Source organism: Eublepharis macularius, chromosome 4 (genome assembly GCF_028583425.1).
Source record: "Eublepharis macularius isolate TG4126 chromosome 4, MPM_Emac_v1.0, whole genome shotgun sequence".
Lineage (NCBI taxonomy): Eukaryota > Metazoa > Chordata > Lepidosauria > Squamata > Eublepharidae > Eublepharis > Eublepharis macularius.
In genome coordinates this window covers 168294051-168311818 of record NC_072793.1, presented here as the reverse complement: position 1 = coordinate 168311818, position 17768 = coordinate 168294051, and the positions used below count along the sequence as shown (strand labels likewise).

Sequence of the window (17768 nt, the reverse complement as noted above, 5' to 3'; positions counted from 1 at the left end):
TATGCTACAATAAAATAAAATTGGTTAGTCTTAAAGGTGCTACTGGACTCTTTTTGAGTATTCTCTCAGTTTTTTTCAGGAGAGGAAATGCAAGGGTTAGACCCTTCAACGAGTTAACTCAATAGAGTCTGCTTGCCAGAGAGGCCCGGAAATTTCAAAGGAGGAATGAGAACTCCAATCCTTTTCCGGCTCCACCTTCCCCAGGAGGGAATCTGCCTTTTGAATTTTCCCAGCCTCGATTATTGCAGAGGTTGGGAAATCTGCAAAAAGTTTCTTTTCTTCTCCCCCCCGCCCCCTTTCATAGTTTCTGCAGGTTTCAAGTGGAGGTGAGTTGGAAGGGCCCTTGCGGGTGGGAAAGAGGGAACGGCTACGAGAAAGGAGAATATCCCCCCCCACACACACACTATCCACACAGCTCCATCCTAAATCCAGAGACAGGAAATGAGGGGCATTGATCTAGTAGAAGATGAACCTGGTTTATTCCTACCATCTCCCTTTGCTTATGTGGCTTTTGTGATCTTGAGTGAGATTGTTGTGTTCTGTACAGCGCCTAGCACACGGCCTGCACCCTTTTGGAAATATGGCTACCCTGGTGAGCTTTTGAACATTGGTACCTTCTCTCACCAAGACCGTGCAATCCAGTGCAGAGTTATTCAAGATCACACGATGATAGATTTCAAAGGATTTAGAAAGGTCTGTTGAGGATTACCCTGCTGACCCTCCCCACCGTTCTAAATTGCTGAAAATGTATCCCTTCCTCTTGCAGATGGGTGTTGCCAATTTTTTATTGCAACTTTTGCCAGTGTGCTTTTTAAACTAGGGCACCGAGATCAGGGTTGTCACTTGCTAATAGTTGAGTTGAGCTGCTGTAAGGCATAGCCAATAGGGGCTGGCCAAACAGTTGGAAAGCTTACTCAACAATCTATGGACTTTGGAATAGTTTGCTGTGTGTGTGTGTCTGCTAGTAAACTGGATCAGTTTCTTTTTAAATGGAGGAAAGGTGCTAATATAATGGGTATATAATGTGTTACAGTACCCTTACATAAATTTAAAAGACCTTTTTACCTGGTGGGCTCCTGGTACATGTGGCTTTAACATCTAGAAAGGACTACTATTGCTTATTATTTGGTTTTTGCATAACATAATGTCTTCTTTTTAAAAAAAAATATTAGCAACCGCCTTTCCATAAACTAATCAGTCCTATGTTTCCCTCATTGGGTTCTTCCTTGTCATTACAGTTTCTGAAGAATTAAATGCCCCCAAATTTTCTGAATCCAATAATGATCAGATAGAGGTTCTGGATTTTTTAATCATGGTATAACTTTGGGGGCCCTGATCTGGATAGCCCCCAAGCCTGATCATATCAGATCTTGGAAGCTAAGTAGGGTTGGCCCTGGTTAGTAATTGGATGAAAGTCCTCCAATGAAGAAGGGTTGCAAAGGGAGGCAATGCAAACCACTTCTATTTATCTCTTGCCTTGAAAATCCCAGCAGGGATTGCCATAAATCAGCTATGACTTGATGGTACTTTCCACCACCACCATAACTTGGAAGAGGGCAGCTTAAAATTACATTTCTATGAAAATACATCTCTCCCTTTTGTATGTAGCCAAATAGTACCATTGTTGAATCAAAGTTTAATTCATAATCAGTTTTTTCTGTGTTTCCCCCAAGGATAAAAGTATCCCTGACAGAACTCCACGGGTTCCAAGATCAGGAACAGAAGAAAAGCCAAAACGGTCATTTCTCTGCTAAGGAGAGCACGAGCAGAGGTGGGCTTGAGCTGCTGCTCAGCCATTCCTTAGCCTGGGAAATAAAATGGCAGATGAGCAAAGAATTGTGGGAGGACAGGCCACCCTGGATCAGGAGGAAGATCGAGGAGAGAAAATGGATGAAGAGGACCACAAGCAGATGCAGTGTTTAGAGAGAGAGAGAAAAGTGCCTCCTCGAGCCATTCATTCTGGAAGGAAATTACAGAAACGGGGGGCAGCTCTGCATGTTAAAGAGGAGCCAGAGGAAGAAGTGTGCCCAAGCAAGGAACCCCTGGAGTCCACAAAGGGGAAACAGGCCTCCTGGAGCAACCCACAGTCGATGGAGCCCACCACGCCGTGGGAGGATATCAAGGCCTTTCTGGCCCATTTTGAGGGAGCCGATGAGGCCAGCCAGTGGGTAACTCGCTTGGTCCCTGTCCTTGGGGATGCCGAGGAGGCCCTTCACAGCCTTGACATCAGGGAGAGCTTTGGGAAAATGAAAGCAGCCATCTTGCGAGGAGAGGCCAGCTGTCGGGAGTGGCAACGCCAGCGCTTCCGGCACTTCTGCTACGAGGAGGCTGAGGGCCCCCGAGAAACGTGTGCCCAGCTCCGGGAATTTTGCTACCAGTGGCTGAAGCCAGAGAGGCGGACCAAAGAGCAGATCCTGGAGCTGGTGATCCTGGAGCAGTTCCTGACTGTCCTGCCGCCGGAAATGCAGCGCTGGGTCCGGGAAGGCGGACCAGAGACTTGCGCCCAGGCAGTGGCCCTGGCCGAGGAGTTCCTGCTGCTGCAGCAGCAGGAAGATGAGGGGCAGGAAGAGCAGGTGAGGACGTGGAGAGTTCTCAGTGCTGCAAGGGAGGGGAGCAGAGATACAAGCAGGCTGGGGATTATTCGGCGCTGGGGGGAAATGTAGCGGGGTTGAAATTCTCCATCGAACCGAGCAAAGTGCGCAAGTTGCACAGGGGTGACTCCAGAGGGGAGACTGGGAGAGGGATGTCGCGCTGTTGCCTGCGACTCTCCTTTGTCTTGCTAGATATGGCAGTCAAGAGGGCTGTGTGGGAGGAAACCGCGCCTCCCTTGGCAGTGTCTGTAGCCCCTCCTCTTTCCTTTGTTCCATCCTTTTCCCTATCCTTTTCTGGTCCCTTTATTCAGATTCCCTCTCCTTTCCTTTTCTCCTGGCCACCCACCCACCCATCTGCTTATTTCTGTTTCTCCGCCTCTGCTCCCCTCACTCATTCACCTAGCCGCCCACGTTTCAATGTTCCCCTCTTCCATTGTCAGCATTCCCCTTTTACCCTTTTTGCTTCTGTCCAGTTGAACTGACCTCTGCAACCTGGAGATCATCTGTAATGCCAGATCATCAGGCTACATCTGGAGATTGGCAACCTTCCTGCCAAGAGCTCACCATGTAGTCTCATGAGATCTTGGTGGCATTTTTTCCCTTAAACAAGCAGACGTGACATCTGTGATTGTAGGGGTTTCAAATCCTCCATGTGTGTGTGTGTGTTATAGTTCACATTTCTTTGCAAACCTGGAGCTTTGCCCATAAAAAAAACTCGCTATCTGGACATGGTCCCATTGTGCACCTTTTTAAATCCACGCCCTGAGGTCATTGTTCAGCACTGATACATTGATTTAATCATGAGAATGACAGCAAAATGTTATCTTGACTCCTGCTCTGTTGGTTAACATGCTGCTGGTGGGATTGAACTGATGGAGGGGAGGATAAGGGAGAGAGGGTTAGAAACCTGAGCCTGCCCGTCACATTTTTTCCTATTCTTCCTCCAAGGAACTCAGGGTGGCAAATGTTATCCCCCCCCTCTTCTGTTTTTATCCTCACAACATCCCTGTGTGGTAGTGTCAGCTGAGAGAAAGTGACTGCTTCAAGATCACCCATTGAGCTTTATGGGTGAGGGCTTTGAACCCGGGCCCAGGTCTTAGAGCAACCAGTGCACCCTGCTGCTTTCTTGCCTCTCGCTGTCACTTTCTTGGCCCTGTTTCTTGCCCTGTTTCAGAACCCACAGCCGTTTGAGGAAGGAGTGGCAAGACACCTGAAGGGCAAGCAGAGGGATTCCAGACATATTCTGCTTAACAGAGGGCCCAAGGAAGACAGTTTCAGTGAAAACACAACCTTGCATGGTAAATTGGGTAAAATCTTGGCGTTTGTATTTTTTTTGGTTTTGTGGTTTATTTTATTTATTTATGTTATTTATAGTTTGCCTTTGCTCCCCATGGCAACGGTTTTGTGATTGGCCTGCCTTCTACTTAATTGGAGTGAGTGTGAGATGAACCTAGCAGAGCAAGGGGAATACAATACACATCTCATGAGAAGGATGACAGCTTCCGGTAGAAAAGAGCAAGAGTCCAGCAGCACCTAGAAGACTAACAAAATATGTGGTAGGGTATGAGCTTTGGTGAGCCACAAGTCACTTCTGAGCTGTTTGGTGTAGTGGTTAAGAGCGCGGGACTCTAATCTGGAGAGCCGGGTTTGATTCCCCACTCCTCCACTTGACGCTAGCTGGGTGACCTTGGGCTAGTCACAGCTCTCTGGAGCTCTCTCAGCCCTACCCACCTTACAGGGTGTATTGTTGTGGGGATAATAATGACATACTTTGTAAACCGCTCTGAGTGGGTGTTAAGTCATCCTGAAAGGCGGTATATAAATCAAATGTTGTTGTTGTTTTTATTATTAGTAGTAGTAGTAGTAGTCTTATAGGTGCCACTGGACTCTTGCTCTTTTCTACTGCTACAGACAGACTAACACGGCTACGTATCTTGATCTGCTTCCAGTAGTGAGCTAAGCCACCCTTAATCTCTTTTGAGCCCAAGCTTTGTGCATTTCCGCTTGACAACTTAATGCTGCAGCCTCTTTTTGAAACCCTTTTTTTGCTGAAAGTACAGCAACTTTCAAGGCTGTGCAGGGAGTAACCAAGTATACAGACAACTCTATCTGATCTCATAAGAACATAAGAGCATAAGAGAAGCCATGTTGGATCAGGCCAATGGCCCATCCAGTCCAACACTCTGTGTCACACAGTGGCCAAAAAACCAGGTGTCATCAGGAGGTCTGCCAGTGGAGAAGAGACACTAGAAGCCCTCCCACTGATTGCCCCCCCCCAAACACCAAGAATACAGAGCATCTCTGCCCTAGACAGAGAGTTCCATCTATACCTTGTGGCTAATAGCCACTGATGGACCTCTGCTCCATCTCCCCACCTTCAGCAGCTTTCCTTCACTGAGCTCTAAGAGGTTTGGGCCATCTAATGTCTCCCCACTCCTCACTTTATTTACAAAGCCAGTTTTTTTTTTAATACCTGGGGAATCTCCAGAGTGTATGAAAACTCAAGCTTTCCTGGGTGATCGCAATGTGTTGCTTTTCTTATTAGCACGGGTCACCCACTTTATTATTAGATATAGTAATGGCAGTAGCCAGAGGCCATCTTGGCTGCTATAGATAGGTTGTTTTTGGAATCAGAGCCTTTCTCTGCAGTGGTGCTTTGTGAAACTTCTTCCTTCAGTATGTCTGACTAGCATGCTCCTTAACAGCTGTAGTTGAAAGGTGGAGTATAAATATTTTAAGTAACAATATTTTTTAAGAGCGAGTGTTTGCCTTTTAGATGGAAATGGTGTGTGATCATTCATGACTAATGCAGCCTTTTCCTTCCCCTGTTCAACAGGTGATGATAAAGGATTGACTGAAAATGGTGAGATTTTTTCACAGGGAAATCCAAAGCAAGTGGAATTGTGTGGAGTGGTTCTCGGGAAAGCAAAAAACATTTCCCAGCATCAGAATCCAGGTCAAGCCACAGAGAAATGGCACGGTGCAAAAAGGAAGCCAGGAAACAACCCAATAAAAAAGACAACCCTGCCTGTTTCAGAAGGAGGCAGAGGAGAACCCAACGATGCCCCAGCCAGGTCCACATTTGAGAGTTCGGAAATCTACGATGTGACCGATTTTGACGAGGGCTCGGATTTCTTAATCGATGCTGAGGGTAAACCTCACAAGCACTCGGACTCTACAGAAATGGCCAGTAAAAGACCTGACCTTGTTCGGCACCAGAAGAAGAAGCAGAGAAGTTGCCTGAATTGTGGAAAAAACTTCCCTCACAACTTGAACGTGGATGGAGGAGACCAGAACCATCTGGGGGAGGAGCCGTATGAATGCTCTGATTGTGGGGAAAACCCTGCTGAGGGTTTGGGCCTTATCAAGCGTGAAAAACCGCACCTGGAAGAGAAACTTTATGCCTGTGTAACTTGTGGGGAGAGCTTCCGCTTGTATTCGAGCCTTATGAAACATGAGAGAACCCACACTGGGGAGGAGGTGTGTACGCCCTTTGAGTGTGAGAAAATATCACATCAGAGCAGCAACCCCCCAACCTCTGAGCACACAGTGGAGAAGCCATATAAATGCCCCACCTGTGGCAAGAGTTTTAGTAAAAGCTCAGGCCTTCGGTTTCACAAGAGAATCCACACAGGGGAGAGGCCATACAAATGCACAGATTGTGGGAAAAGCTTCAGCCAGAGATCCAACCTCATCCTGCATGAGAGGACCCACACAGGAGTGAAGCCTTTCCGGTGCTCTGACTGTGGGAAAAGCTTTCTTCGCAGCTCGGACCTTGTGAGGCATGAAATCACCCACACCGGTGAGAAACCATACACCTGTTCCGAATGTGGGAGGTCCTTCGGACACAACTCCACCCTTATTGCGCACGAGAGGACCCACACGGGTGAGAAACCATACAAGTGTTCCATCTGTGGGCGAAGCTTCCGGCACCACTCAGGTCTTATTAAGCATGAGCGGACCCACACGGGCGAGAGGCCTTATCCATGTCCAGCCTGCGGGAAGGGCTTCAGTCAGAGCTCGGGGCTAACATTACACATGAGGACTCACACGGGAGAGAAACCTTACCAGTGCTTGGCTTGTGGGAAGAGTTATAGTCAGAGGTCAAAGCTTACGAAACATGAGAGGACCCACTTGGTGGAAAAACCATAAATGGAGGTGGGGGAAACTGAGGGAGAGAGCAAGACTGTTAAGTTCTGCTTTGTGGGTTATAAACAGTACATGCAGAGGCTATGAAATATTCGACTTATGTTTCTTGGGGCTCAGAGAAAGCTTTTTCCAACCAGACATAAATGATAGATCTTTTGATGTGGGAACAGGCGTTGATAAAGAGAAACTTTGATCAATGGCTGGCACACATGAGCTGCTGAGTACAAGAATGCATTCTGAAAAACCATCTGTTTCTTGTGGCTTGAAGGATTTGGTGTGATCTGCATAAAGGGTCCCTTTCAAATATTTCTTCAGATAAATTGATTCATGGTATGTTTTGGCCCTGTAGCTGGGGAGTTTGCATCATGCTCTCCTTCAGATCTGGGTTCCTCAACTTGGTTTTCTCTTTCCCTGTACATCACCTTTGTGTATGTACATGTCTGTTTCAATCCAACCCTGTACATGTTTTCTCTCATTTTGTCCAGCAGGACTTCTTACACACACGTCTGTGGAATTGCTGTGGCCTTAGACCATCATTTGCTGGAGCAAATGGATGCGTACCCAACCTCATGCACAGGGCTGTAATTAATTTGTATTGGGCTCTGTATAAATCATGCAGATTGACTCACATATGCTTAACTTATTTCGGTTTTCCTGGTCTTAGGTGGGGCAAAGACACTGAACCCTACTCCTAAGCGCCTGTTAAGTCCTACACAACCACCTCTCCAGCTTCTGTGCTTTTAAGCATATATTTGCAACCATAAGGCCTACGACCTTTTTTAAAGGAAGTCTCAGGAAGTGCTTTCTGTATCCGCTACCACCTTCTATGCCCCCCCCTTCCTGCATACTTCCCTGGAATCTATACCGCTGAATAGGAACATTGTGCTTTTTAAAACAAGGCATTGAAATTACTTGCCAAAGTTGAGCAAATCTTCACCAACACAAGCTTTTGAATGTTTGTCCTAGAGAAACCATATGTATTAAGTTGCTTGTATGTGTGATATGTGCCATTAAGTCTCTTCCGACCTATGGTGCCCCTATGAATGAAAGACTTCCCTAACATCCTAACATTAACAGGCGTGCTCAGATCTTGCAAACTGGAGGATGTGGCCTCCTTTATTGAGTCAAGCTATCTCATTTTGAGCCTTCCTCATTTCCTAGCATTATTGTCTTTTCCAGTGATGGCTTCTCATGATGTGACCAGAATGATAGCTTCAGTCTCATCATTTTAACTTCTAGGGAGAATTCAAGCTTGATTTGATCTTCAACCCACTTATTTATCTTTTTGGCCATCCGTGGTATCTGTAAAACTCTCCTCCTGCACCACATTTCACATTAGTCAATTTTCTTTCTGTCAGCTTTCTTCACTGTCCAACTTTCACATACATATATAGTAATGGGGAATACTGTAGTGTAGATTATCTTGATCTTAGTCCCCAGAAAGACATCCTTATTCTTAAGGATCTTTTCTAATTCCTTCATGGCTGCTCCTCCAAGTCTCAATCATCTTCTAATTTCTTAGTTGCAGTCCCTTTGGGTTGATGATGGAGCCAAGGAATAGAAAATCTTAAACAATTTCCTCTTCATCAACTTTAAAATTGTATAATTCCTCAGTAGTCATAACTTTTGTCGTCTTGATGTTCGGCTATAATCCTGCTTTGGTGTTTTCTTTAACCTTCACCAGTAGTCATTTCAAGTCTTCATTATTTTCTCCTAGTAACGTGGTGTCATCTGCATATCTCTGATTGTTAATGTTCTTTCCACCAATTTTCACTCCATCTTCTAGATCTAATCCAGCTTTATGATATGCTCTGCATAGAGATTGAACAGGTAGGGAGATAATATGCATCCTTGTCTGATACTCTTGCCAACTGGAAACCGTTCTGCTTCCCCATATTCTGTCCTAACAGTAGCCTCTTGTCCAGAGTACAGGTTGCACATCAAAACAATCAGATGTTGTGGCACCCCCATTCTTTTAATACCATCCATAGCTTTAGAGTTGCTTAGTTCTGAGCAATTATATTCTGCTTTTGCTAATCTGTGGGAAAGAGGATAAAGTGCTGCCACCCCTAATCTTAAAAAAAAAGTCTCCCTAGTTTTCATTGTCAGCAACAAGTAAATGTTGAATACAGGTAGCTGCAAGGGATTTTTTTTAAGGCTCACTGAATGCAAGAGTCAAATTTGTTTTCTTCAGCAGGAAGAATATCACCAGACTATCCTGAGAACTAGTCTTGGTGGTGGATGACCTACTTCATATGTAGGAAGTACCAGGTTCGATCCTTGGCATCGCCAGTTCAATTGTCCCAGGTGGTAGAGCAGGCTTTGAGGCCTAGTTTTAGTAGTGTGCCCCTCAGAAACTTTCCCAGAATCCTCTGCAGCAAAGCTTCCTCGTCAGTGCAAAAAGGGTTGCCTGAAAGTCTGAAAAACATGTCTTTATTTCTTCCATCTTTGCAAATTCCAATAAAACGCAACTCTTTATGGAAGCTATGTGGCAGTTTTTATTCACAGAGTTTATTAAATAATAACACCACCATTTTGCACTTACATTAAGTGATCTGCTGGGTATCACACTTGCTATCCACGGAGGAGTCTGTTTAGGGGTTTCCTGTGAGTCACTGTTCTGGGCAGCCTCCTCATTGAAAGAAAAACAAGTCCAGAGCAGAGCAGTGGGTACCTTTGAAGACACCTGATTCTGTAGCCTCTTTGCTTCAAAGATTACTAACCGTCTCATCTAAAGCAGGCACAATAGAGTTAACTGTGCCCAAGGAAGACAATGGACAGACGAAAACCTAGAACAGCAATTCCCAAAGAAATGCAACGGGCAGTCTTTGCTGAGAAGTAGGAAAATTCAGTTGCCTCTCTGCCTCAGGAGTGGCTAAGTGATTAAGTCACCCACAGTGCAGAACCCAAGCAAAATTAATAGCGGACGTTGATGGGAGGAATGCAAATAGGAGCAATGTAGGACAATTGCTTCTACATGGGAGGGGCAGTGTATATGGTGTATATGATCCTGAGCTCCTTGGAAGAGTAAAAACGTAATGGATACCAACCAGTGACTCATACAGAGATGCAGCAGTTATCCTCATCTATGGTTGCCTCCCCAGAATCTATCCTTTCACTTAAGTCTCACAAACCCAGTTTACTTGTTTCTCTTGTAAGGCAGTGAGAAAACGAAAAACATATTAGCCTCTATGTTAATAAAGCTGGAGGTTAATTTTAGGTGATGCTCTGGGAACAGAATCAATAGAATCCAAACTGGGTAGCATTAGTGACTGGGAAGCATGCAACTCCCCACCATCACGCACACCAAGTCCCGTTTGAAGATCATCTTCCTCTATTTGAAGAATCCCTTTCTTAAATGTTAAATTTGAGATTTCTCTCTAAACATACAGTTTCTGCCTCTATTATGGCTTAAAATTCAGTGTGATCAAACGGGACTCTGCTCCGCAGAAGCTTCTGCCCCTGATCCTCCAGACTGAGCAGGTGATGGCTGGGACTGAAAAGCAAAAACCGGCCGTTTTCAAAGTCAAGGTATAACAGAGTCTGAAAGGGTTAATTGGAGAGAATTGTGCTTCCTAGATAGTCTCTTGCTCTGGGAATGCAAACGGTGCTAAAAGACTCCTTCCGGTCCAGTCCCCTTTCCCTTCCCTCCCCAAGCTGGGAACGGCATTTGGAGTTCAGATGCCCCATCAAGGCTTTAGTTCCTATTTCAAATGGAGGTAAGAGACCCCCCACCCCCCGCTTTGTCAATGGCAGTTAAATGTAGAGAGAAGGGGAAATGTGCGCTACTTGATACAATTTATCGGGGGGGGGGGGCATGTAAAATAGTTATTCTGCCATCCTATGCAGAGTATCTAGTCTGTGCTTCATTTATCAATTGAAACCCACGGGCTTAACCAGCATAGACTGCCCTTGTGAGTTGCATATCTTGTTTGCTAGGCATGCGTACCGGTTTTTTAAAAATGTTATTAGACCTTCAGGGTGTTGATTTACAAGTTAATCCCCACGTGCTCCATGAACCAAACGTTCTAATCTGGTAGAACTAATGTAGAGCTGCTGTAGCACCGTGGTTAAGTGGTTGGACTGCAAATCAGCACTCTGCTGGTTTGACTCCTATGACTGGTGAGCTCTGCAGGTAAGCCACTCCTCTCAGTCCCAGGTCTCCAGCTGTATTGTGGCAACAATAACAACACTGACTTTGTTCACCACTGTGAGTGGGGCCCTGATCTGTCTAGAAGAGTGGTAGATAAGCACAGTTATTATTATCCATGTATCCATGTAAAAATTGGATTGTAATGAGGGGTGATCCACAATTATTATAGAACAATATTGTGCCCGCCTCTTCTTCTAAGCAGCTCAGTTAATAAAACCCTCTCCTCTTTTTTATCCTCCCTTTTATCCTGCAAGGTAGTGAGGCTGAGACAGAGAGGGAGCGACTAGCCCCAGGTTGCTGACAGTGCCATCCTAAAGGGAATTACACCCTTCTAATCCTGTTGACTTCAGTGAACTTAGGAGGGTGTAACTGCTTAGGATGGCACTGCTGGGGGGCAGGCAATGGAATTTGAAACCAGGTCTCCCAAATGTAAGCCCTACACTACTGGGGCCATTAGAGGGTATTTTGCAACGTACAGAGCAAGAAGGCTTTTCAGTACAAAGGGAAATATAGTTGCTTTTTTATCAGCATGGTGTTATGGGACTTAAAAGGTGACTTTGTGTTCTTATGATAAGATCTGGGGCTGTCTCTAACAATGGCCATCAAGAATGATCACATTTTTAACATCTTGCCTTTCCTTCAATCAGGGTTGCATTTATGGTGTCATTGCACCCCATTTTGTCCTCAGTAGTGTATGAGGTAGCGCAACTCACCCAAAGAACATAAGAAAAGCCCCTCTGGATCAGGCCAAGGGACATGGATGAATACTTGTCAGAGATGCTTTAGGCTGATCCTGCACTGGGCAGGGGGTTGGACTAGATGGTCTGTATGGCCCCTTCCAACTCTATGATTCTATGTAGTCCAGCATCCTATTTTTCAAAGAGGCCCAGAGTCCAAATCCTCTCCCTGCTGCCCCTTCAGAGATATACTGCCTCTGAATTTGGAGGTTCCATTTAGCCATCAAAGTCAATAGACTAGTGATCTCCGTGATTTACTGGGAGTTTGAACTTTGGTCTCCCCTGCCCCGGTCTTTTCTAACCACTACACCACAATGACTGTTGTGTGTAGGTTCACACAGATATCTTACACTATAGATGAAAAGATTTTTTGTCAATTAAAAATATATATGTTTCTTGCTGACAGATAGAATTGGTATTAAAGTGGACCTGAGCTGCAAACTCTTACTTGGGTTATTTCCATCCTGAAGGGCTGTGGGGAAAACTCGACATTCAGCCTGTTGAACCTAGACAATTCCTAGTACAAAGCTGATGAAATCTGGATTCGAAGCTGGGTGGCTTGCTGGATGAAGTGATGTTTTGAGAGCAGGGGGAAAATTGGGAAGTCTACGTCTAAGAAAATGGCATCAGAATAGAGATTTCTGGAAAGCCAAATCTCTCTTGAGAAGGAGCTGCTGCTAGGAAAGAAAATGAAGGAGCTGGACTCCATGAATCCTGAACAAGAAAATGGACCAGAGAATGAAGAAGGCTCTCAAATTGTCCATGTTGCAACCACTGAGAACGTGGTAAGGTGGTCACCACATGTGAAAATGGAATCAGATGATGAATTGGCAAATCATTGGGAAGCGCAGTGGCAGGCGTTCCTGAAGGTCACACCTTCCCTTCGCTTGAGATTTGAAGACCCGCCGACATCTGAGCGCCCCTCGTGGAGTGACACAAAGGTCTTTCTTGCATCCGTTGAGGAAGTGGCTGATGTCCATTGGTGGTCTAGAGGAGATTGGATGACCCGTCTTGGGCCAGCTGTCAGCAGAGAAGTGGAGCCAGTCTCTAGCAACGTGGATATCAGCAAGCAGAGATCCTCCAGAAAGGCCAAAGAAGAATTCGTTAGCACAAAAGGGGAGGAGGAAGATCGGCCGAGGCACTCCCCAAAGTCGGAGGGGCCCCAAGAAGTTTGCCAAAGACTCCGGGAGCTGTGCCATCGCTTGTTGGAGCCCAAGACTCCGATGGAAGAGCAGGTGCTGGAGTTAGTGATCCTGGAGCAGTTCCTGACTGTCCTGCCCCTGGACATGCAGAGCTGGGTCCGCGAACGGCATCCAAAGACGTGCGCCCAAGCGGTGGCCCTGGTGGAGGAGTTCCTGTTACGGCACCAAGAGATCAAGTGGCAGGAATTGGAGGTGAGAGCATTTTGTCCAGTATTAGCAACCAGCTGTTGAGTTGGTCAGGGGGACTATTGGGGCAAAGGCTGGGTTTTGTGCCCCACTGTGAATATCTTCCCCACTTCAGTTGTTTTCCTGATGGGAGTGAAGGGCAGCCATTTATGTTTATGGGATGGAGAGGGAAGACTGGGTGACCAGATCTTAGAGAAATCAGGTTTACTGTCTTACGCCGTTCCTTAGACCCTTAACAGAGCCACTGAGAATCAATAACATCAGCCATCTTCATAGTCCTGGCCTGTATCTTGGTTATGCTAGAGCATGACAGAGAGAAAAATGAGAAACTGGCTTGGCAACAGGCGTATGAAATTTCAGAGGTGGGGGGCACCAGCACAATGCCTCTCTTGTCGAGCTTCCCCCCCATCATCCTTGCCGCCTATTTTGTATCTAGTCTCCCTCACTAGGAAATCTCTGTCCCTTTTTTTATCCCAGTCTTCCTTGGTTTTCCTTTCCATGTTATCTGCACAAAAACCCTGTGAAGTATATTAGAAGCTATAGAATCCACCTGCTGAGCTTTCTGGCAGAGTGAGAATTTTGAACCTGAATCTCCAGGTCTGGGCTACTCCACCACGCTGGATCTCGACTCAGAGCAACAGTCATGTGGCTGGCTGCCTAGACAGGCCGCTCTGTTCCCTCCCCCATCTTTTCGGAGGGTGGCGCCTTAGTCAGCAGTGCTGCATCTCTAGCCACCTAGCCGCATCTCTATTGCCCTGTTGTCTTGGAGCGTGAGACGGAGGGTGTTAACAGTAGTGGGGAGGGGACAATAGGATCATCCTGCATAGGTGTCAGTGGAGAGACCTATTACTCCATTACTCCTTCCAGCCATTCTCCTCATACCAGGCTCACTGTGACAATTCTGGAAAATATTTAGAGGCGGCTATTGTTTGTGAGCTGCCCTGCTGCCATTATGACAAGGGGGACTGTGCAGGGAGGGAAGGCACCTATGGTGTAAAAGTGCAGAGAGAACTGCCAGGGCATCCGTTCCCCAGTAGCCTTGGGAAGACCGAAGCCTGCATTCACGTGAACATACCTTATACTGAATGAGACCATGTACTCAGATTGGTGGTGGGTCTCCAGGGGCTCAGCTAGAGGTCTTTCAAATCACCTACCACCTGATCCGTTTTTAAAAATTGGAGATGCCAGGGATTGAAGCAGGTGCCCAACTACTGAGCTACGGCCCCTTCCCATCGACTTGCAGCCTGGCTGCGGTGTCCCATAGAACGCAACACCGCTCATCTGCATAGCCACGCCTTTCATTTGCATAGCCACACCCTGGTTCTCTTGGTGGGAGCTGCCCTTCCCACTCCAAAGGATTCTCATCTCATTGATTTGTAGTGGGCTACTTTCTGGAGCTGGCCCAAAACTGATCTGTGCAAGGGGCGGGGGGATGGGGTGCAGAATCCTGCCTTTGCCTGAATCTTTTCCCTTTTCAGCCTTACCGCTCTGCACTGAATGAGAACCCTTATCACTGCTGTTCTTTGCAGGTGCCTGGGCCCTTGGGAGTGATGACTGTGAATTTGCCCACCACAGAACGGACACTTTCTGAAATCTGGAAGAGGCATTTTGGCAAAGAGGCCAGGGAAGAGAGTAACAGGGCGGGCAGCTTGTTGGGTAAGCATACCAGTGTGCAACTTGGGCACGGGACAAAATTCTGTTTCCTGGGGATGTCCATTTTGATTGCATCTAGGGTTTTTTTCAATAACTTCCTAATAAAGTTGAGCTTAGAGACTATGTTGAGTGGGCTCTCAGAATACAAACAGGAAGGCAATTGAGCCAATTTTCCAGTAGTCACAGAATGGCTCTTAGATAGGTCTGCTCTGTTAATCCAAAAGGAGCAGAGAAATGGAAATGAGTGAAACCTGTCTCAGTTCATAGAATTCAGCTGTTCCAAGTGCAGATTTTTTTATATTTAGAAAAAAAAATACAGTTTAACTCCGTATAGTGCATTTATTAGCTCTTGGAAACAACAATGGGCAATTAGCACAAAGTTGTTAGTCAAAGCACAGCCTTGCAGGTTGGCTATTCTGGGACTAGACAGAAGGTTGATGGTTGTTAGACCCCTTGCCCATTTTCTTCTCAGAACTTCTGGTGACTCCTGGGAAGAATACTGGATTAAGAGAACCTTTATTGATCCAGAAAAGACATGGGCACTTATGAAATGTTCTCATATTAAGTTGAACCATCCGGCGTAGGATTGCTGTACTCTAACTGGCAGCTGCTACCCAAGATCTCAGGAAGAGGGAGATCTTTTCCACCACCTGCTGCTTAAGATGCTTTAATTAGAGAGGCTGGGGCTGGGGACTGAACCTGGGACCTTCTACCTGCAAAGCAGGTGCTCTACCATGAAAAAGCCTTATCTTTAACTTGAGCTTTATTTATCAAAACATCCCAAGCACACATGGTATATTTTTAATTTTTAGAAAATATTAATTAGGCTATGTATATAAAACACCAGAAAGACAAAGGTTTTGCACAGCAGATACAAAACTTGCAGCCAGTGAACCTCTTGGTGTTGCTAGCTGCATTTTGCTTCCATTTATGGTCTCCTCTGCATGCAAGGTGCCTTTTCTTGGATTTTTGTTTCTCTGTTGGTTCCAGTGCAAATCTGTACCCTTCTTCAGACACCTTGCTGCGAAACATCTTTCCTCTACTTTCTCTGATTTCCTTGTGCAGAAAGCCCACAGCCCGCTCTGCAAAGCTATTCCTGCCTTTCAAACCTTTAACATGAGCCAGTCTGACAACTTTCCCTTCCCTCAAAGAATCTGCACTGCAGATGTTCCAATAGCTTTGTTCTTTGAGAAGTTGGAATGCTCAGCAAATCTCATAAAATTGGTCCAGAGGCACAGGAATGGAGGGGAAAGTTAGAGGAAACAGATCAGTTTGGTAGTGCCAGAATGAAAGTGTTAAATGTTTGCTATTTAAGTCCAGGTTGATCTTCTGTTTAATAAATAATAATGACATTTCACCTTTGATTTAATGTCCTTTGGGAGAAATTCCACATCTCTCCAATACATGATATATATTTCACATGGTTACTCTTTTTTAAATTCCAGATGGGCAGAGAAATCAGAAGAATTTCCTCTTCAAAAGAAGAGGGCAGGTGGCATCACTGAGAGATGCCAAGGAGAACCTTGTTCAAGTTTATAACCAGGAGGAATCCCTGGAGAATTTAGATAAGTTAGACCAGCAAAAGGAACCCCGCAAAGAAATGGGACTGACTACGTTGGTCATTTGTGGAGGAGGAAACTGTGCCAATGATGTCTTCAGCACAACAGCTATTTATCAGAGAGACTGCAAAAGTGAGAGGACAAAAATCTTGAACTCGTGTTCTGACTTTACTGTGCCTGAGGGAATGAGTCTTAGCATGAAAATATACAATTGCTCAGACTGCGGAAAAAGCTTTTCCCGGAGTTCAAACCTTATTAGTCACCAGCGGACCCATGCAGGTGAGAAACCATACAGGTGCTCAGAATGTGGGAAAGGATTCACCCGTAGCTCGAACCTTATAAACCACCAACGGACCCACACAGGAGAAAAACCGTACAAGTGCTTAGATTGTGGAGAGAGCTTTTCACGTAGCTCACAACTTATCAGCCATCGGCGAATCCACACAGGAGAGAAACCCTATCAGTGCCCTGAGTGTCGGAAATCCTTCAGTTTGCGTTCACTCCTGATTCGGCATCAGAAAATCCACACAGGCGAAAAACCATATCAGTGCGCCAAATGTGGGAAAAGATTCATCGAGAGCTCTGAACTCATTACTCACGAGCGGACCCACACAGGTGAAAAGCCATACAAGTGCAATGTTTGTGGGATAAGCTTCTGTCAGAGTTCCAATCTCCTGGCACACACCCGGACCCACACCGGAGAGAAACCCTACCGGTGCGCTAGCTGCGGGAAGAGTTTCAGCCGGAGCTCAAATCTCATTGTGCATGAGAGGACACACACGGGAGAGAAACCCTATGAGTGCTCATTCTGTGGGAAGGGTTTCAGCCAAAACTCGCGCCTCATCAGCCACAAAAGGATCCATGCCCGAGAAAGTCTGTGTGAACCCTTGCAAAAGGTTTTGCCTCATGGCATACAGGAACTTGACTTGCAAAGCAAGCCCACAAACCAAGTTGTGTAACTCTTTTGATAATTGAAAAAAACTGCTTCAAAAGTTCAATTTCCCCCCTTATTTATATCACATTCCTAGTGGTGGAACAGAATGATATAGCCCAATCTCATCAGATCTTGGAAGTTAATACGGGTCAAAAATTGGGTGGGAGACCACCGAGGAAGACGGGGGTTGCTCTACAGAGGAACGCATGTTGCAACTTGACAACATATGCATACATATATCCCATTATTATGTAGGCATTCCTGTCCATATCATCGAGGCTTTAGCATCAGATGCCCCTAGACCTTTTGCTTAGTCAAAGATCTCCAAATTTGACACCATCACTACAGAAGGCTTTTTAAAAAAAGTTCTTAAAGCTCAGTTTCCTACAGCTTCATGTTTCTATCCTCATCTTAATTCAGATAAGTTTATCTGTACCTACTCCTGACACAAATGTCACAAGGCCTGCGGCTTCAGAATAGAAGCCCAGCGTTGCCTGCAGAAGGTCCCCAGTTCAGTCCTCTTAGCTCCAATGAAAAGATCCGTCTTTGCTGAGATCTTGCAGATCCAGTCCAAGTAGACAATATGGAGCTTGGTGGACTGGGG

The 17768-nt window shown here is 45.8% G+C and overlaps 1 protein-coding gene across 1 annotated transcript; it reads left to right on the top strand.

Moving 5' to 3' along the window:
• The first annotated feature begins 220 nt into the window (after nt 1–220).
• Nucleotides 221–17768, top strand: LOC129327172 (zinc finger protein 271-like). The gene is made up of 5 exons (XM_054975652.1): nt 221–326; nt 1674–2573; nt 3766–3889; nt 5428–6728; nt 16413–17768. The coding sequence occupies exons 2-5, from the start codon at nt 1818–1820 to the stop codon at nt 17187–17189; spliced, it is 2958 nt and encodes a 985-aa protein (XP_054831627.1). The 5' UTR covers nt 221–326; nt 1674–1817; the 3' UTR covers nt 17190–17768.